Source organism: Capricornis sumatraensis, chromosome 2 (genome assembly GCF_032405125.1).
Source record: "Capricornis sumatraensis isolate serow.1 chromosome 2, serow.2, whole genome shotgun sequence".
Classification (NCBI taxonomy): Eukaryota; Metazoa; Chordata; class Mammalia; order Artiodactyla; family Bovidae; genus Capricornis; species Capricornis sumatraensis.
This window is the reverse complement of record NC_091070.1, coordinates 112,016,060-112,038,145: the sequence shown is the minus strand read 5'-3', so window position 1 is coordinate 112,038,145 and position 22,086 is coordinate 112,016,060. Positions and strand designations below refer to the sequence as shown.

The window sequence follows — 22,086 nt, the reverse complement described above, 5'->3', positions numbered from 1 at the left end:
AATGAATTATTTTTCTACTTTATCTTGTAGAGAAGCAAAAATTGCTACCCCCAAATATGTCTCTTTGGCAGATTAAGTATTTTAAGTTGGTTATTTTCTAATAAAAAGCAGGGAGGGAAATCTGAAAACCAAGTAGAAGTTAATCTTTTGTAGGAAAAGTTTTTAAGGGAAATCTCCATCTGTAAGTCTGTCTCCCTCTCTGAAACAGGAAGAAGAGGATGACAAAATCTCTAGAGATTCTTATTAAGGGAGAAGGCACAGACTTAAATCTGCATAACAATCTTACCCTTTTTTGCTGTGCTTTTCCAGGTAACCTTCCACAGTTGACTCCCTATACCCTCCACAACCTTTTCTGTCTTTAGCTGAGGGTAGTATTTTAGGTGAGGGCTTTTGCCCTTTTCATGAGTTACTCAGTTCTCCTGAGTTCCTCCCATGTCTACATAACATTAAACTTTTGTTTGATTTTCTCCTATTAATCTCTCTCATGTCAATTTATTTCTTAGCCCAGCCTGAAGAACCAAGAAAGGTAGAGGAAAATTTCTTCTTTCCCAATGGAGAAGGTGATGGCACCCCACTCCAGTACTCCTGCCTGGAAAATCCCATGGACAGAGGAGCCTGGTAGGCTATGGTCCATGGGGTTGCAAAGAGTCAGACACGACTGAGCGACTTCCCTTTCACTTTTAACTTTCATGCATTGGAGAAGGAAATGGCAACCCACGCCAGTGGTCTTGCCTAGAGAATCCCAGGGATGGGGGAGCCTGGTTGGCTGCCATCTATGGGGTCACACAGAGTTGGACACGACTGAAGCGACTTAGCAGCAGCCGCAGCAACATTCTGTAAAATGTGATATTGTGATATCACTGTCCAATGAAGAGGAGACCAGAGTATGTTGTAAAGATATGTAGGAAAAGTATTTCTGGATTTTATAATATTGATGTCCTTTTTCAGCTTTTATACTTTGCAGTTTGTTGAGTTTGTTTTCTTGTTTTAGATAAATAGTCATTCTAATACCTAATACTGTATTCATAATTTTCTAATCATGTTTTTAAGGAAGATGCTCCAAATTGTGGAAGTTTCAGGTACTTGAAACTGGATCCCTCACTTCTACCTATGCACACACATATATTTTAAAATCAATATAATTTCCAGTCTTAATATAAAAAAGAAATAAAATGAAATAACTTACAGTAAGAAAGTATATCCATGATAAGTGTGACATCTATAGTAGCCCTATACAGCAGTGAGGTATTGGTGATACAGTTACCAAAGCTGTTGCCCAAGAGTCATACCTCTGCCCTTCTTATCTAAGATTCAGAAGGAAGCTGCAAAGAGAAAAGCAAGAACTGATTAGAGCCAACTAGACCCAAGACAGCAGAAGATTTGACTTCTAGTGGTCCGTAGAACTGTCCTAGAGTCTCATTATATGCTCATTGTAATATATTAGCATATGCTAAGTGACACACCCATAGGTGCCATGACAGTTAACAGTTGCCATGACAACAGCTGGAAAAGCCCATACAAGGACTGAACAGGAGTGCTGCATCAGTTCCAGGTCCAAACCATAGCCCTGTGCTTGGATTACTTATGAATATTCTTCCCACACTTTCCAATTCCTTCCCTTTCACTTCAACCTTCTTACATACATGGTTTCTTTGCCTACACTAGGCTGAGACGTTGATTTGTGAGCCAAGTTCCTGCTTCTTCATTCTTTGACCATTGAATAAAGCTGATGCTGTTCTAATCTCAACATCAATTTCCTTATTGGGAGCACAGATCCAAAAAGAAAAAGGACCTCCCTGGCTAAGGCAAGGGATGGCTAGGATCCTGGTGGGGTCTAGTTGACTAATCTGGTAACAATACAATGATCAGGAACAGTGTGGCTGTTGGTGATCTGATTTGGGGAAACAGTGAATGATCCAAGGATGCTCTTCTAGGAAAACCAAATGTAAGCAGATAATGTAGGGGAATCCCTGGAGAAAGAGAACCAGGATTGACTTTCTTAACGTGAGAAGCCATTTTGTGATCTAAGCCTGGACACAATGTTTACCCTTCAACAGGTCTCACTAATCAATGATCTTAAATAAGGGAATCTAAGAACAAAGAAAAAGCAGTCAAGAAACAAGAGTTCAGCTATAAGACAGGGTTCTAGTTCCTCCTTAAGAGATATACACAACAATCTGATGTGGTCTTTGAGTTCTGCAGTAACCAAGCTGGAGGACAGAGCAATGATGCTGAGCCTCTTGGCTTCAGTCAGCTAAAGCTTGTATCAACCTTGGCCGCAATTGTATGCTGATTCTCTTCTGCCCAAGCCCCTTCATGAATCTATCTGTTCCCTTAGCTTAAAACTTCCCTGGTTTTGCTCTTCAGGGAGATACTGTTTTGGGAAAGATCTCCCTATTTACTGCTAGCGATAATAAATCATCCCTCTTCCCAAACTTTGACTTGGTTATTATATCCACCAAAAGGTAAAGCCAGTTTACAAGTGACACAAGAATAATCTTCCATCAGAGGACACAATAGTTTCTTTCCTATAGAATCCAGTATATATGAAAAAAATGTAAAAATGCTTTGCATTATTTGTCAGATAGATTCAGGGCTTGAATAATTATAAAATACCTGGATGGACATTTGAAAACAGTGTAAAGGCAGAACAATTCTTTATATTATGCAAGGCTGCCCTGGGTATTACAGGACATTGGGTTGCCTACTAAATGCTAAAAATGTATCCTGCACACTCATCACTGAGACAAGCAACAAGCTACTCCTCCCAGCTTCCAAAAGCTACTTATTAAAATGCAAATATCCTTGGCTGGACTAAGACCTCTTGTCCTTATCTGCTAACAGCCTAAAAGGGATTCCTTTAAAACAAGAATTGTTACCATTTTCAACTGTGTAATTCTGTAAGGAAGGGTAAAATAAACCTAGCCTACACTACATGTGGCTTGAGGGCTGACTGCAAAACTGGACTTTGTCTAGCACCACACCTGGTAATGCTCTCAGGACTCCCACAGAGCAACTTCTCTCCTCTACCCCCTAACCTGTGAGTGGAGGAAGGGTCTCCTTGAGGCACCATCATTCCTCTGTGATCCAGGCTGCACTGCCTTCCAGACCAGTAGCCTTTCCTGCTCATTTTCCTGTGGACAGAAAGAGTTTCTCTCTGCTGCTCCAAAGTCCAAAGAATCCTAATAAAATGATTGCAATAACAATAATAAAATCATACACAGCATTTACTATCTACTAGCCTCTCTTATAAAGCTTTTACTATATTAACTCATTTAATACCCTCAACAATTGCTGCCACTATCCCCATTTAACCAGAGAAGATGCTGAGTCACAGAGAGATTTAGTAACTTGTGGAGAGCCAGGTAACCAATATGTGATCTAAGCTGAGAATGAAACTCCAGGGCCTGCTCAGAGCCTGAATACCTAATCAGTCTTACACTTAATCTCTTTAAAATATTCCTGAATAATAATTTTTTCTTTTAATTTTTAAATTTAATATAATAGCCCAGCATTCATTTTTCTTTTCTTTTTTTTTTTTTTTTTACATTACCATTCTTCCTAGGAAGCTTCCTCAACAGGCTTATAATTCTGTTCTGTCTATTCTGAAGGAAAGATCAGGTCACTTACTGATTGTACCTGTTGAAGGCAGAAAGGCAAGTCAGAGGCCCTCTAGGTCTCTTGACTGGAACATAGTATTTATAAGGCAAAGGCCACATTGGCTTGAGTGCACCTTATGGTTCAGACTGTTCCCTATCTACAAGGTGCCACAGAGATGCCTCATCTGGACACCTGACAATGAGTAGATCCTAATAGTTCATGCATGGGAAGTTGAGTTTCAATTCCCCACTGATACAAAGTGAAGAACAGATAAAGGTTTGGGGGACTTCCCTGGTGGTCCAGTGGCTAAGACTCTGTGCTTCCACCGCAGTGAGCCTGGGTTCAGTCTCTCACTGGAAAACTAAGATCTTGCATGCTGTGCAATAAGGCCCAAAACAAAACAAAACAAAAAAACACCCAAACCACTAAGGTTTCTGAAAACCAATAATGGGTCAAAATTTGGGATAGAGATGTTGTTAATGAGTGTTGAACACATGACTGTCTGGATTCAGTGCTTATTATAAGAAGTGAGATTAGGACAAAATCTATGGGTCCCAGTGAGCACATGTTTCTGATATCTACAGGCAGAATGCAAGAAATCAATAGCACACTCCACCCAGGTAGTGGACAATAAAATTTGGAGAATTTTTATTTTATAATAAGATAAAGGATGTGTGAGACTTGACTGGTGAATCAACCAGTTATGTTAGGGTAGAGCAGAACTATGATGTAATCTTGTGTTTATTTGTCCCTTCTGAATTCTCATTTTGTTCCTTTGGGTACCTGTGGTTTTATAGTATGGAAATAAGGATATGGTTTATTCTTCCTGATGTTTATATTTTTGGTTTTGCTGTTGTGTGAGTTGAGGATGGGTGGCTTGGTTTGTTTTTAAGCTTTAATTAACTACTTTAGTTGAATTGGTTAAATCATTGCTATTACTGCTACCAAAACACTACCTTCATTTCACTGCTGGACACTGCAGCTTTGCTTTAGGATGATAGAGGAAATGAAAATAGTGTGTCAACGACAAACCTTATTCTCTCCATATTAAGAAGTAGTACATCTTAAATTCCAGTCCACCTCCCATTCAAGCAGGGAATAACTGAAGACTTGGGGGGAGGCTTTAAAATAGACTTTTCAAGTCACAGTAAAGTGGCTGTCTCCGAAGGATAATTTTATCGTAGAATCGCTGCCCTAGGGTAAAAGAATATCTGGTAGCTCTCCTGGACAAACTCTCAACAAAGTAGTGAAACAGATTCTGTCTTTGTCTCTTTTAGGATCTTGGTATGTTCATATAGGTACTGCCTTCTGACAACGCCTCAAAAATTGTATCTTCCCCATTTCTTTCTCCTCCTATTCCCCAATTTTTTTCCATTCTATTCTTTCCTATAATACTCTCTTCTTCATCACTATGGGGAGGAGTGAGATTACTTACATAAGTTATATCAGCATAACATACTGGTTATCAAATAAAGCATCCTATGTATTTGCTGATTGCCTTCAGTTCAGTTCAGTTCAGTTGCTCAGTCATGTCTGACTCTTTGCGACCCCATGAATTGCAGTATGTCAGGCCTCCCTGTCCATCACCAACTCCCAGAGTTCACTCAAACTCATGTCCATCAAGTCGGTGATGCCATCCAGCCATCTCATCCTCTGTCGTCCTCTTCTCCTCCTGCCCCCAATCCCTTCCAGCATCAAAGTCTTTTCCAATGAGTCAACTCTTCGCATGAGGTGGCTGAAATGCATGTTTCTCCTGAGTCTTTATTGAATCATGGTAATAAATGGGATCCAGTCCCATCACTTCCTGGCAAATAGATGGGGAAACAATGGAAACAGTGACAGGTGTTATTTTCGTGGTCTCCAAAATCACCATGGATGGTGACTATAGCTATGAAATTAAAAGACTCTTGCTCTTTGGAAGAAAAGTTATGGCAAACCTAAACCATGTATTAAAAAGCAGAAATATCACTTTGCTGATAAAGGTCTGTATAGTCAAAGCTATGATTTTTCCAGTAGCCATGTACGGATGTGAGAGTTGGACCATAAAGAAGGTTGAGCACCAATGAAATGATGATTTCAAATTGTACTGGAGAAGACTCTTGAGAGTCCCTTGGACTGCAAATAAGATCAAGCCAATCAATCTGAAAGGAAATCAACCCTGAATATTCATTGGAAGGACTGATGCTGAAGCTGAAGCTCCAGTACTTTGGCCAGCTAGTGGGAAGAGCCAACTCATTGGAAAAGACTCTGATGGTGGGCAAAATTGGGAGCAGGAGGAGAAGTGGGCAATAGAGGATGAGATGGTTGGATGACCTCACTGACTCAGTGGACATGAGTTTGAGTGAACTCCTGGAGATAGTGAAGCCTGGAGCACTGCAGTCCATGGCGTCACAAAGAATCAGACCTTACTTAGCAAATGAACAACAACAACAACAATAAATGAGGGGAAAGATAGATTTATGGGGCATCTTTTGCATACCAGATGCTGATCAATGCATTTTACACGTTTATTACCTTCTTAAACCACATAATAAAGACATGATCTAGATATCATCATGTCTCTATTTTATAGGTAAACTCTAACCACATAAATACTTAGGAGTATTTGAACTCAGATCTTTAAATACTTACACTTTCCAAAATAACTCTCTGCTTTCTTTAAAGATCTGTCACTAAGATATTGCACAACCTGGGACTGGTCACAATCTTTCTTATCTGAAACTTTCTGTTTAGGAATCTGTAGACTCATATTCTCTAATTTCAGAGAAGCTGAAAGCTTTGGTTAGATCTTTAAGTGCAGCGACGTTATGTTTAATTCATTAGTCTTAATTCAACAATTGGTGGGGTTTCCCTGGTGGTTCAGTGGTAAAGAGTACTCCTGCCAATGCAGGAGACACAGGTTTGATATGTGGTCCAGGAGGACCCCACGTGTTGAGGAGCAACTAAGCCCATGGGTCACAACTGTTGAGTTTGTGCTCTAGAGCCCAGGAACTGCAACTACTGAGCCCATGGGCAGCAACTACTGAAGCCTTCAGGCCCTATAGGCCATGGTCCACCGCGAGAGCAGCTACTGCAATGAGAAGCCCATGCATTGCAATTACAGAGTAGCCCCTGCTTGCCACAACTAGAGAAAACACATGCAGCAATGAAAACCCAGTACAGCATATACATACATAAATACATATAATTATATATATTAAAAAAACAAAACTGTCAGCATGCAAAAGCTGGCATGATAGAATGGGGCCTTGCTGACTTCATTTTGCCTCTGCTATTTCAGAGCTTTGGCAAGGGCCAAATAATAATACCACACATGAAAAAAAACTTTGTGGAGGGCAAGCCAGTGTAGATATTTATAGAGATATTATCTCCAGTATCATTATCAATATCAAATCCTGGAAAAAGGTGACTAATTCTGACCTAGAATTAAAAATTAGTCATTGAGGTCCTGGAGGGAAGAAAACAGATGTGGATTTAAAGGAGAAAGGGTGATCAGGCTAGAGGACTAGAAACATAAAAATGGACAAAAGCTAGAGCAATAAAATAAAATAAATTATATTACTGAGATCCCTGTAAGTTATGGTTTAACATCTGCCTTCCTGTATTGTAGACCTCATCAGGACCCATGGAGAGAAGGAGTTTCCAAAAATATCTCCAATTTGGCTGGTCGGACAGTGAGTCATCAGGGAAGCAGATGAAAATGTGTGGATTTGTGCATTAATGGATCAGCAGGAAATTAGGTAACAAGAGGGTTGGTAACTCTGGAGAACCACAACAGAATTTCAGCTAGAATTCTGGCCATACTTGTAGACATGCATAAACAGGAGATCATCATGATTGTGAGTCTTACTCTAGGATTCAAATTTTCAAATGTTTGAGTCCCAAATTAGCCATTTACTAGGGAGTACTCGAAGATAAATGACTTTACTTCTCTAAGCTCCAATCTTCCTTTCAATAAAATGTAGATAACGATGGTACCTCTTCATAGAATTGTTTTGAGAAATGAGTGAAGCATAAGGTATATTTAGCATAGTGCCTGACCTATATTAGGTGAATAATTACCTGTTATTTTTATTCTTCTCTCCTCTGCACCCCACTTTTCTAAGTTGCAAACAAAATAACTATACGTTGATAGTTTAAGAAAGTTTTGTTCCTGCGTGCCCCCTCTGCCTCTCTCCCACTAGATTCCAGGTGTGTGCACGGAGGTGGAATGCAGAGTAGGGGGGTAAATATAAAGTTGCCCTGGAGGCCTCCCTGGTGGTCCAGTGGTTAAGACTGTGCATTCACTTCCACTGCAAGGGGCACGGTTTCAATCCCTGATTGGGAAATTAAGATCCTGAATGCTGTGCAGGGCAATCAAAAAAAGAAAAAAAATCAATAAATGATTTTAAAACTATATATATATAATTGCCCTTTTAAGCACCACTCTGAATGTTATCTCCAGAGAAGGAAGCAAACCTAGGTGCAGCTGATGCATTAACCAGATATGACACAGAGAACGTTTCCTTCTCCTTTTTACTTTCAAGTTTATTCTAAGGCCCTGGATCTCTGCAGCTCAGTTGGAGGCCACAGAGAAGATGCCTACTATTCCCATGGGAGCCCCTGCCCTGCTGTGGATAGCTCTGCTGCTTTTCTGTAAGTAGAGTTACCAGCCCCCCGAAGGGGCCAGAACAGATTGGGGGAGTGGCTGGTGAGGGAAAGTTGACAATTTTATTGCTGACTTTTTCTAGGTTATGAGCAAACTGTGGGTCATTCCCCGGGGATTCTGTAGGGAGGACAAGCTGGATAGCAGAAGAAGGGGGGTTGAGCATCATCTAAGGAGGAAGCCAGACTGAAAGTCTGGTCCTTGCTATCAAGCTGGCTTTTCCTAGAGGGTAAAGGAGGCACAGCAGAGGAAGGAGAGAAGCTCCTTCTCTCCCTTGAGCAGAGTCCTGAAAAGATGGTTGGCCCTTAAAACTCCATGGATGTAGACCTCAGCATCATAACCAGATCCCAGTCTTCAGGTATCCAGAAGGCTGGGGTCAGATCCTAACTTATTGTCTCTGGATTTTGCAGCTCCAGATGGCATGTCAGCAGGTAAGTCCTCTGTCCTTGTTCTCTCAGTATTTCAATGTGTCTGGAAATTGCCTGCCCTTCATCCTTTCCCTTCATCCCATCATCTATTTTTTAATGATTATTAATCTGCTCTTCCCTGTCTATCACACTTCCACCTGCCTCGTCTTCCTTCTTTCCCCCATTCAAAAGCTTCCCACACAGCGTTTCATTCTCTCAAGTCACCCTTTCCTCTTTTATGCAAAGAATTATGTCTGCTGAGCATCTGTCTCAGCCTCTGCTCCAGATACTATGATATAAACTCATTTAATTCTTATGTCATCATCCCTGATATTATTATTGCCATTTTATAATTGAGGACACTGAAACTCAGATTAAGTAATTTGTTGGAGGTTACATGGCCAACAAGGCACTGGATTCTAACATAAGTCCCTTAAATCCAAGTCTAGTTCTCTTTTGAACATATCGCCTCTTCCTCATCACCACCTGGCCACTTCCGAAGTCTTCATTCCACAAATTTGTACCACATCTCTTTGTTCTTGAAAGCCTTTTAAGACTGATCCTCTTGGTGATTCTCAGTACCTTCCAGAATTGACATATAATTTCCATTCCCTATTCACTCACAATTAAATAGTCATAAAAATTTACAGCTGGGAGAGGCCATGTATTTCATTTAGTCCACTACCTTAATTCATCCATTATTCACTCATTCATCAACTCAATAAATATTTAATGAATACTCACTATGTAGTAGTCATTGTGCTGAACTATGTATGAACATCTCACACATAATCTCTGCTTGAAAAGAGACTTCAATCCTCATTTACAGATACTGAAATTGGAATCAAGAAAATTAGAGGGGTTATCCTCTTTTGTTTTTTAATATCTTACATTCATGTCCTGTTTTTTCCTAAGTTGGGAGCTAGGGTCCCTAGGTGGGACCACAAGGTTCTTTCTTCCTTCCTTTAATCCTAGGACTCAGGATAGATTCTTATCACCAACAGTTTAAGGGTAGATTGACCATTGATTGACTATTATTATGCCTGTACTCTGGAAGCTGAACAGATTTCAATGATATTTTCCCTCCTTCCATATCTCTTTCCACAATCTGTTCTTCTCAAAGCCAACTGGAAATCTAAGGTGTCCTTGAATCCACCATGGAGAAAAATATTTAGAGGAGAAACTGTGACTCTTACATGTGGTGCGAACAGTTCCTCTGCAGATGAGTCCTCTGTGTGGATCCACAATGGAACCACTTTGAAAGAGACAAATTCAAGATGGGACATTGTGAAAGCACGCATGCAGGACAGTGGGGAATACCAATGCCGAATCAAAGGATTTGCCATTAGTGAACCTGTGTACCTAAACGTCATCAGTGGTAAGTTCCAGGGTTACAGAAATATCAATTCTCTCATGTGCGGAATGGCCCATCTGAAAATAGGGAAAAAGCAAGTTATTCCAAGGCTTAGAGAAGCAAGATTGAACTCTGGGTCTCTCTGCACATACAGGTCCATCTCTCTTCTTTGGCCTCTACTCCATCTGCCCTTCTGCCTTCTTTCAATATTCTAATAATCTCCCAATGTTACTCTGCTAGGCTGTTTCATTTCTATCTTCTCTACCTGGGTACAGATGCATATTACATGGTCAAATGGCATACTGGATATGTGAACATTACAAAGAGCTCTTTGATTTAAAGAGTTACTTTGCCATTTCCATGTGTCATGACCTGAATATTAAGTTGTACTCTTTTATTTGTTTAATTTTTTTATTTATTAACTGAAGGATAATTGCTTTACAGAATTCTGTTGTTTTCTGTCAAACCTCAACATGAATCAGCCATAGGTATATATATATATCCCTTCCCTCTTGAACCTCCCTCCCATCTCCCTCCCCACCCCACCCCTCTAGGTTGATACAGAGCCCCTGTTTGAGCTTCCTGAAACATAGAGCGAAATTCCCCTTGGCTATCTGTTTTACATATGGTAAAGTAGTAAGTTGCACTCTTGATTTTGGAAGCTATCTCTTTACATTCCTCATGTACTCTACTCTTACTTAAGAACAAAGCTTATGTTTGCTTCATCACTCTCCTACTGACAACAATTAGTACAGTGTGCTCAGGCATATGTGGGTTACTTTGTAAATGTTCAGTGAACAAAGTAATGATTTCATTTGAACATCTAGGTCATTTATATTTTGTTTTATATTTTTAAAGTATAAGCATATTTTGTATTTTTTCTCTTGAGTGAAAAGAGATCTTTCAACATCTGTGTACAAATTCTAAGTAGAAACTAAAGCAGTGTAAAATAGCTTCTTTATTTTTTTGGAGTAGATTCTAGAAAAGTCCTCAAAGATAGCTCCTAAATAAAATATGCTTTTGCAACCTAGACATGTTTCTATTCTAAATTTTGAGTTCTTAAAATGACATTAGCCATACAACCTGACTCTTATATTTTACTGACTCATTATTGACAAACATTCATTGAGACTCTACCGATTCCTAGGTATTATTAGGCCCTGGAGATATGATGAAAGGAACAGACATGCTCCTGACCTCTGAAGTAGAGAGCCCAATGAGGAAATGGACATCCAATCAATAGTTACACAAATAATTAATTCAAATTGTGATGCATGTTCTGAGGAAGCTGGAGGCTTACTGTGATTAATAGAATAGGGAAGTACCTATAAGTTTAGAGAGGACAACTCTACTAGGCTAGGACTCTCCGGGCAGAGTAGGTTTATTTCCCCTTTAGTGACCAAATGCAACAATAGAGCTGAAAGGGATAATGGGTTTCAGACCTCCTATGGGTGGGCTTATCAGAAGTGTCAGCGATGTTGTGGCCCCAGAATTACCTTTCAGGAGGAGAGAGTATTTATCAACAGAGGAGACAGGCTGGAAGCATTATTTTGTGTTTCCTTTTTATTGACCTTATGAGCGAAGAAATGGGTTAATGATAAAGGTTTCTGATACGCACTCTCTGCATGATCGTTTTTATTTATCTGATTTTTATTTTATTTTATCTGTCATTGTTAAATAAATATCTTAATGAATATTCTTCAGACTGGTTGATCCTTCAGGCCTCTGCTGAGGTGATGAGGGAGGGTGAGTCCCTCTTCCTCAGGTGCCACAGTTGGAAGAATCTGAATGCCTTCAAGGTGATCTACTACAAGGATAACAGAGCTCTCAAGTACTGGTATGAGAACCACAACATCTCCATCACCAATGTCACAGAAGGGGACAGTGGCATCTATTACTGTGTGGGCAGAATTCAGAGGCTCAACTACACCTCTAATAAACTCAAGATTATAGTAAAGAAACGTAAGTTGGTGAAGGAAAGGGAATGGGTCCATAGCAGGGGAAAGGAGAAAGAACATTTGAGCTTAATGCAATTGAAGCTATAGAATGCAAGCAACTGTGATTCCCTGAAAAGTCTACTAGATTTGCAATGAGGAGACCAGGGGTAGAGTATATCCCTTAGTCGCTGTCTCGGATTCCTTACTTGTTCAATGGCAACAGTAATACTTTCTCACATTATGTAATGTTTACAGATGTTAAATGCAATAGTTGTAAAATGGATTTTTAAACTGTTGAATACTAGTCAAGCAAAGTCACCTATTGCTTCTGGGGAGAAACTTACATTTATCAAATAGAAAAAGAGTTTCAAAGTTGAAGGAACAAACTCTTTATAGCTTGAAGAGTCTATTCTAGCCTATGAGGGATGGGGAAAGGAAACTAAGTCAACAGGCTGTGTGCCTGTAAATTAGATGAGAAAGAGGGCTTGATATGGAAAGAGTAGTCAGGCAGGCTGCCTCTGTAGTCAATGAAAGGCTGCCATTTCCAAATTTCATATAAAAGAAGGAGCCTTCAAAATATTTGCTTTGCAATGAGGAAATAAGACATTTGCTTGGTACACTTTGCTCATGCCAAAATCTTAAAAAACATGAGACCAGAAGCCACAATTAATTTCTAATGGTAGTTCTCTGTTAACTAATTTGAGACCCGTTGTTTGATTTTCACTATGCTTCCGGTATCCTTATCTATAAAATAAAGGGTTTGGACTAAACTTCATTAAAATTGTTTGCAGAATTAAAAAAAAAAAATACTGATGTCTGTATATCATCCCTTGAGCTTCTAACTTAATTAGCTTGGAATGAGACCTGGACCTCAATATTTAAAAGCTCTTCCAGGTAATGGTAATAGGCAGCTAGTGTTGAGAGTCACCAGTCTAGGTGACCTGTGAGTAATTTCTGGCTATAATATTCTAGGGTTCTAAAATTCTAGAAAAATCACAAAAAAATCACTACTTTGTAAATAGAATAGCAGAATCACAAAACAGTGGAATTGAAAGGCAATTTACTTATTGCCTTGCTTGCCTTGCTCAGTCGCTCCATTGTGTCTGACTCTTAGCAACCCCATGAACTTAGCCTGTCAGGCTCCTCTGTCCATGGGATTTTCCAGGCAAGAATACTGGAGTGGGTTGCCATTTCCTCCTCCAGGGGATTGTCCCAACCCAAGGATCAAACCTGGGAAGCCAACTTATTAATATTTATGATCTAGCCCAATATCTTAATTTCACCCAACAGACATGCAATGAGTGATGACTGTTTGAGGAATAAGGCACTGGTGACCCCCTGCCCTTACTCTATCTGCTTCCCACCTCCATGTCCTATGTGGACACTGGTCTCGTGAGGCTCCAAGGAAGGGATCATCTTTCCTATGACCTTTCCCATTAGGCATATTGGCCAGACAAGCCAAGGGACTGTGGGGGAAATACTTAGGACTCCCTAGGGCTTCAGGGGGCACAGACTAAGGAACCCAAACCTGTGAGTGTTTTGTCTCTGCTCCTGGGTGTCATTTCATGCTAGAAGGTGAAGGATCATGTTGGATCCTTCTTTTAGGGGAGAGGAAGACTTTAATCTCACTTTTCAATTCCTAATTTGAGTTATGTTTCTTATTGCCTCTAGAGTACACTCAAAGCAATTATTTCTGGCTACAATTTCTTATCCCATCGTTGGTGGTGATTCTGTTTGCTGTGGACACAGGGTTGCTTATCTCGACCCAGCAGCAGTTCACGTTACTCTTGAAGATGAAGAGAATCAGAAAACGCAACAGATTTACGGACCCACAGCCTAAACCAGATCCCCCAGGGAACTGATGTCACTCCTCAAGAAACCTCTGCAATAGCAGAGGTTTTGGGCTTTAGTAAACGCTTCTCAGTTGTCAAAGACAGCTCACAAGGTACATAGAAAAAGCTCACAGCTTTATAGAACTGCTTCATTAAACTGATCGAGTGGCATGTAATAGGAAGTGCTCAATAAGCATCATTTATATAAGTAAAGAAATGAATAGATTCATTTATTAGAATCTGTAAAAGAGATATACAACTTGAATAAAAGTATGAAACCATGTAATGTGACACTTTTAAGTATTCGAGGCTTGCTAGTTTTGAGGCATAACCATGAAGTCCTAGATTAGAAATGTTCTCTTTTGTAATGTTCTCTCCATTGTAAGTCTGACCTACGAATGAGAAGACAAGGAAGGATGTGCTGATGAAGCTGATCATTTTTATGCTCTCTCTTCACTTACTATCACATGAACTTTTAGCTCTTGGCAGAATCTGGGGCAGACTTGAGCCCCTGAATTCTGGGGGTGAGGCTCCATCTAAGAGTTCCCTGTGATTGTTTCACTCCTCTCTTATCTCCCCAAATTAAATCTTGTATATCCTCTTACAGTGCCTGAACTAAGCATCTTAGAGAGACTCGCACATAATAATAACTCTCACAATGAAAAAGTACAAGACTGAATGAGATCTCAAACAAAGTCCCAGTCTTTTCTCTCCCACCCCTGCCCCACCTCTTCTCATGGAGACAGTTATATGGGGCCTTGGGGAAAGCATTAGAAAAGAGAGCAAGGTACTGTCAGTGCTGACCAGGAGTTTACAACAGGAAATGGGAGATCAGAGGACCTTTAGTTTATCTGGTTTTTTGAACAATTAAAAACTTAAGGAAGTGAACTAGGGGGAACGTTTGTAAATATTCATAAGACTGACAAGTCCCATTTTCTCCAAAGAGGTCATAAAGAATAGAGAAATTATTAAAGCTCTTTTTTTTTTTTTAATATAGGTATCTGCTGTTGGCATGAGGGAAACCCTTTCATCCCCTTAAGTTCTTGTGGCTGAACTAATAATAAAGTTGACACGAGACAAATTAACAGGAGAAAAAGAAAGAAATTTTAATTCATGTGCTCAGAGGTCTTATAGAAATGGGACCTAACAAGTGGCCAAAGCAGGCAACCTTTATACTTTTTAGACAAAGAAATGATACATTTGAAAGGAATTGACAGGACAGAGAAGCTTAGGTTTGGAGTGCTCAATTCATGAAGAATCTAAACAGAGATTGGGCTTGAGGTATTAAATAAAAGAAGAAACAATGTTTTCTTATTATTATTATTTTTAATTGGAGGATAGTTGTATATATCCCTTCACTCCATCCCACCTGTCTAGGTCCTCACAGAGCACTGGGCTGAGCTCCTCATGTTATATATATACACATTCATTTTCATTTCTTTTCCATTATGGTTTATTACAGAATATTGAATATAGTTCCCTCTGTCATATAGTAGGACCCTGTTGTTTATCCACCCTATATATAATGGTTTGCATCTGCTAATCCCAAACTCCCAAATCCATCCACCCTGCTTCTTAAGTAACTTCAATTCAAAATATTCAATATATCATCGTGGCATATTTAGAGACAGCCCACATTGAGCCCTAACACTGATATGAACCTCCTTAACACTGTCCATGCTGTTTCTGTTTTTAATAATTTCAGAGAGACAGTGACCAGATTCCCAGGAAAGGGCTGTGGCACTTGGCTTTGTGTAAAGAGGCTTTATGGGTGGAGAAGGGATTTTTTTCTGCAACAATAGGCCAGGAAAAGTCCCTATAGGAAGCTCCTTGCTGCTGTTCCTAGATCTTCCCCTACCTTTAAGAAAAGATAGAAGGTTTATCATAGTTACAGCCTTGGGACCAGAGTCATACGGAACATTCATTAACATCCAGTCTCATGGTGTTTTACACACAGCTATGCATCAGGCTGAAGAGCAAGTTACTTACTCCTGTATTTGGTCTGAGGTTAAGTGACCCAGAAGAATTGAGAGAGATTGAACATGGATAGTCCAGGCTTTGTAAGCTTTAGATACATCTTTCTGAGTCTTCACTGTTACACTTCATTTTTACTTCCATTTACATTCTCACCCCAGCTTGCAAGCACTATGGACTGAGCACAGACCTGGAAGTTCGAGCTGTTGATAACTAGCTGTGTGACTGGGGCAAGTTCTTGTCAGTCTCAGATTCCATTTCCTCTTTGTACCAAGGGAGGTTTGGACTAGGCGGTCTCTAAGCTCCTTTTTAGCCCAGACATTTTGTCTTTCATTACACGGGAACCTGGCTCTATGTGGTGACTCTCCAGCACAAAGGTTCAGAACACATTCCCCAAGAAGCTCCAGTGTGAATTTTTCTTTCATTCTCCACATACTGTTCTCTCTTTTCACTGTGTTCTTCCATATATTTAAATTTCAGGCTTGTATCAGACTTATGTCTATCATTTATTTCCACATTTTTTCTTCCCGATAGTCATACATCTATTCTGTAGGGACCGTGGAACACATAGTTGGATCTTGAGTACTCTGTGGACCCTCCAAATATGGCACTTATAAAGATGTCTTTTAATATATATATATATGTATGTAATCTATCTGTGACAGAGAAATAGTATGAATGTCACCAAATGATTAGATAGAAATAATTCATCCCAGCTTCACCCTCTGTTACCTCCAATCTCTTACCATAATGGTCTAGACTAGCTCATAAAGCAGATTTCTTTCCCATGGTTGCTGTTCCAAATTATCTGCCATAAACTATCACAAACTCCTAATAATAAAGGATTTGTTTTTGAATATCAAGTCAGTAGCTCCCTGCTACTGGCCAGTGGAAGACAAATCTCCATGGCCCTTAGGAGTAGGAACAGACAAAAGATACACCTTGTGAGTATTTCAGGAAATTGAATACTTGAAGAAAGGCTCTGCTCTTTCTCTCTTTTCATTAAACGGAACATGGAACCACAGAACATCTCCTTGAAGTCAGAAATGGGAGCTTTACGTTGAGAATGGCAGAGGCACTTGCCAGCCTGGGTACCCAGAAAACCTCAGAGAGTAGTATTATCTCCTTGCCTTAAGTTGTCTACCCAGCCCTGGGCAGTTAGTCACCAAGTGCAAGTTCCCAGCTGATGCCTTATCAGCTTCCATGGCATGCCACCACAGGTCTTTTACTCTATAACTGTGCCCAGGATCACTGTTAAAGCCATTTGCATATGTCAGTTACAGCATCCACAATCTTTCCCTTCTTGAAGACTTTCCTGTTTTTCCTGTTATGTTCAATTTCTGAATTATCACTGAGAGAAATCAGTAATCTCACTGCAAGGTAAGGAATGCAATGAAATTGAACTTGCTTACAGAGAAATTTTTGAAGACCAAGAAATGACTTCCTGTAGATTCTGAGAAAAATGCGAATTTTTATTTATTTATTTGTTTATTTTACCAGTTTGCAACAAGGTAATACTGCACTGCCACAGACTAAGCTGAACCAAAGCAAATACCATTCAATTAATAGGATTAAATTTTTGAAAATTAACATCTTTTTAAAATTAAAATATAGGAACCAGTGATCTACCTTCACTCATATCAAGGCTGAAAATTTGGAGTCTCCATTGACCAACCACTGTTCTAGAAATGGGATCCTAAAATGTTTCAGACTGGGATCTCTAGGAAACAGAGTCTGAAACAGAGATTTGAAAGCAGTAAATTTATTAAGGAGTGCTCTCAGCATAAACACCCATGAGGGATGAAGGTAGAAGGGGAAGTGGAAATGGGAGGGAGTCATGCAAAAACTTCAAATCATCTCACAGATAGGAATTCCGGAATCTGGGAGTACCCTTCATAGCTATCTTAAGTTGAGGAAAGGTTACCAGTCTTTATACCCTGAAAAAGATAAGTCATTGGAAAGGCTACCCATGGAAAGGGTTTGTGACTCTGGAGATGGCAGTTCTTTAGCATGGTAGTTCCTGAAGTAGGACTCAACTGCAAGCTGTCAGCCCAAGACATTTCCAGCAGCTAGGGAAATAGATGTTTGGGTCCTGAAGGGGCTGCACCAGAGCAGCTACCAAATACAATTTCAAACTGAAGTGAGTGTGTCACTGGCCATCAGATCTTTACCTAATAGTTCTATCTATACTAAACAGAACTACTAAGGAAAAATATATAACTGTTTTCTGGCTATCCTAACAGAAATAAACTGACTCTGTCATTTCTAAAAATACGGTCACCAAGGCAAAGATGTTTTTTATCTTTTATCTCTGGTCAGATTTTATACACCAGTGTTTTTCAGCAAAGCTAGATATGTTAAGTTGACTTAGAAAATTTGTTAATTTCCATTGGTTTGCCCCATTTTCAGCACCTAGCTAACTTCATGACACTCTTACAAGTGACATTTTGCCTCTGCAGGATCACCACATGAGATCTGCTAGATTCTGGAGACTGAAGAAGCTGGGTCTGAAATGCAGGCTATACCTGTTCTTCAGTATAGAAGGCCCAGTGGAGTGAAAGGATGAGGGAGAGAGAACCAGAGCATATGCTTTCACCTTCTGTGATGCTCAGACATAAAACGCTGTTTTTTAAACTCAGGTTTTAAGTTGGGGATATCTAAGAAGAAATTTCTGAAGATTAACGTCTGAAAGCTTAGGTGGTTTTTGTTGTTAAGTTGGTGAGTTGTGTTCAATTCTTTTGTAACCCCATGGACTGTAGCCCACCAGGTTCTTCTGTCTGTGGGATTTCCCAAGCAAGAATAGTGCAGTGGGTTGCCATTTCCTTCTCCAGGGGATCTTCCTGACCCAGGGGTCAAACCTACCTCTTCTGAACTGGCAGGCAGATTCTTCACCACTGAGCTGCTGGGAAGCCATGGTAGCTTAGGAGCTGACTGGAAAATTTTTTCATTAAATCAAGCTTCAGACTTCTTCTCATTAATAAATGACTTCAGAAGCTGTTGTTAAAGTGTTTACATTTATAACACTATTTCAAAGATTTAGGTCTACTCTGCAAAAGGAACTCCGATTCTTCTTGGCTCCTCCCAGCCTCCATCCTCTTTCACTCCTGTGTTGGAGGTGTGAAAGCATTAAACTGTTCATCACGATCTCCTTTCCCAAGGAGTTTTCTCACTAGTTTTTACCTAAGCATCTTGGGGCTGGACAACCCACCTCTATGCTCTCAGTAGCTGAAGATCTTTTGCATTACCGCATCTGTACTCCTCATTTCCAGAAATAGTCAGTTAGGGCAGTTCTATCCACTTAGAGAGTGGGTTTTTTCATTTGTTCATTTGCCATTTGAAGATCCCTCAGGCTGTGGTGAGATATTAGCAAGCAGCAAAATCAGATTACAAAAAGCCTTCAACATCCACAGAAAAGGACATGCATGTGTCTCCACACTTACTTGTTAAATAAAATTTTGCACAAATTGCTCCTACGCCCTTAACCACCACAACAGAGGTTTCTCTGAGGTGGTTTCCAAGCACTTTATTCATTAGCCTTTTAGAACTCTGCTGAATTTTGTGTCTTATTGTAGTTGTATGATCCAACATATTCTCAGGACATATTTAGATATGTACATGAGTGTGTGACAGAATATGGGTATGAATGACCCAAGCAGATAAATCTTTTCCCTGTATTCTTAAGGGTACGATAAGTCATTTCCTATCCTCTCTTAAGGAGAACACAGAGAAGCACAACTAACTCAAATGGAAGCCTCCAGTGTTAGCACCCAATTCAGTCTATTCTTGATCCCATACTTAGCAGCATTACTAAAACAGCATTAAAATTAATATACGTTTATGAAATGAGAGAAAAGGCCTTCCACAACTCTCCTCACTGAGAGGGGAGGGGTTTTTGCCCCATGGCTCTGCACAAAGCCTCTTTGACATCCTGGTTCCTCAGACTGTACACGACAGGGTTTAGCAGAGGGGTGATCACTGTGTACGTCACTGAGATGAGTCTGTCCTGCCCCAGGGAACTCTGGGACTTAGGCTTCAGGTAAATGATAGAGGCACAGCCATAGTGGATGATGACCACAATGAGGTGGGAGGCGCAGGTGGCAAAGGCCTTCTTCCGACCCTCAGCTGAAGTAATCTTGAGGATGGTGGAGATGATGAGGACATAAGAGATGAAGACCAGTCCCATGGGTACAACAAGGACACAAATACTGACAAAAAAGTTGATGATCTCATTGATAGTGGTGTCTGTGCAGGCCAGCTTCAGCAGGGGTCTCACATCACAAAAGAAGTGAGAGATGATAAAGGCATCACAGAAGGGCAGGCCAAACACAGACGTTACCTGGACAATGGCCATACTCAGGCCAATTCCCAGGGACCCAGTTGCCAACTGGATACAGGCCTCTTTACCCATGATGACCGAATACCGTAGAGGGTTGCAGATGGCCATGTAGCGATCGTATCCCATGGCTGTGAGCAAGAAGCAGTTATTGATACCAAAGGTTAGATAGAAAAAGAGCTGAGTGGCACAGCCTTGGAGAGAAATGGTCTGATGAGGACCCAGGAGGCCAGAAAGCATACAGGGAATGATGGCCACAGTATAGCAGGTCTCAGAGATGGACAACATGCTTAGGAAAAAGTACATGGGAGTATGAAGATGACGGTCCAGGCGAATAATAGTCAAAATAACGGCATTGCCAGAGAGAGTCAGCAGGTACAAAGTTAGAAAAACAACAAACAAACCAAGCCTGTGCTGCCGCCCAAAGCTGGAGAAACCTTCAAAAAGGAACTCAGCCACAGAAGTGGAGTTTGGCTTTGGCATTGAGGGAGGTTGAGGTCTAAGAGAGCTCAGCAAAGGAAAGAAAGGTATGATGAATTAATCATGAAAGATAGTAGGCTGGACCAAGGCCTTCAGGGAAGGGTGTGTCCACTCTCTGAGCAATGCCTGAGCCCTCAAGAGTCATCAGTGTTCAGGTTAGACACATGCTCAGAGCCATCACTTTCCCCCTCTTTTCTTTAGTACTATAAAGGTTTTACCCCAGGACCCTGGGGTTTATGGCAGAAATAGATCTGAGAAAGAAAAGAGAGGCACATCAAAAGGCAGATTTGTAGAAATAATTACCCAGCCACTGAAGAGGTGAGTTCAGGTCCAGGAAGAAGCCCAGCTCTAAAGTTCTTCCTCCAACACTCTGTTTTTTTGTTTTTTTTTTGTTTTTTGCAGGAGAGAAGATACTTACAGCCAATAAACATATGAAGACATATTCAAATCTCAGTATTAATCAGCAAAATGCAAGGCAAGATGGTGGCATATCATTTTAGACTCATTCAACTGTCAAAAATAAACTGGCCAAAGCAAGTGTCCTCCTCCAGCACTTTTGACTTAGCCCCTCAGCTTTCAATGGTGAACAGTGATCTAAGTGAAAGACAAAAGATACCCATGGCTGATATTCTATCAACACTGTCAGAATGCACTATCAAGACCGGATGTCCTGAAAGGGTCCTAGGATGACCTCCTCAGAACCCTTTGTCCTAGGCTTTACTTCCCTAAGTCCTGCACTAAAATCTACTGTGATCATGAAAGACTCAAAAAGACCGTGCAGGTTTTAGCTTATTTCCCTGAATTCTAGCCAAAGGCAAGGAGAGAATGAAATAAATATGAACTTACCCCTTCAAGTCACTTCAAGTATGAAAAGGTTTTCCTAGTGTGAGAAAAGATAAGACATTTAATCAGAGAAGATGTTCTGTAACAGATGCTCTATTTTTCATTTCAATATTGTATATTCCAAGTTGTGATTGGAGACCATACTTGAAGAGTTAACATTGCCCATAAACCCATATCTACTTCTGATTACCCACCGTTTAACAATTGCTCCCATTCAGGAAGCTAAGAGAGATCCTAATTATATTCCTTTCCTGTTTGTTCCTGAAGACAGTGCTTCCTGAAATTCTCTCCACTCTGTCTTCTCCTCTCCATGCTTCTTATCAACACTCAATTTTCAACCTCAAAAAATTTTCCTAATTAATCCCCTTTATTTCAGCTGACCTTAGTCCAAGTCTTCCTCCTGAATGCTGTCATAACATTCTTTTAAGAAGTCTGCTGATGGAGATTTCTTGTACAAATTCCTACATGTGTGCGTGCTAAGTCACTTCGGTCATGTCCGACTCTTTGCGATCCCATGGACTGTAGCCTGCCAGGTCCTCTGTTCATGGGATTCTCCAGATAAGAATACAGATATGGGTTGCCATGCCCTCTTCCAGAGGATCTTCCTGATCCATAGATCAAACATTTGTCTCCTACATTGGAGGTGTATTCTTTACTCACTGAGCCACCTGGGAAGCCCCT

The 22,086-nt window shown here is 40.3% G+C and overlaps 2 protein-coding genes across 2 annotated transcripts; one reads left to right on the top strand and one right to left on the bottom strand.

Moving 5' to 3' along the window:
- The first annotated feature begins 8,177 nt into the window (after window positions 1–8,177).
- On the top strand, window positions 8,178–13,805 carry FCER1A (Fc epsilon receptor Ia). The gene is made up of 5 exons (XM_068966571.1): window positions 8,178–8,235; window positions 8,656–8,676; window positions 9,776–10,030; window positions 11,711–11,968; window positions 13,615–13,805. The coding sequence occupies exons 1-5, from the start codon at window positions 8,178–8,180 to the stop codon at window positions 13,803–13,805; spliced, it is 783 nt and encodes a 260-aa protein (XP_068822672.1).
- A 5,815-nt stretch (window positions 13,806–19,620) lies between these two features.
- On the bottom strand, window positions 19,621–20,565 carry LOC138097633 (olfactory receptor 10J3-like). The gene has a single exon (XM_068993919.1). It carries the CDS (start codon window positions 20,563–20,565, stop codon window positions 19,621–19,623), a length of 945 nt encoding a protein of 314 aa, XP_068850020.1.
- Window positions 20,566–22,086: the final 1,521 nt, after the last annotated feature.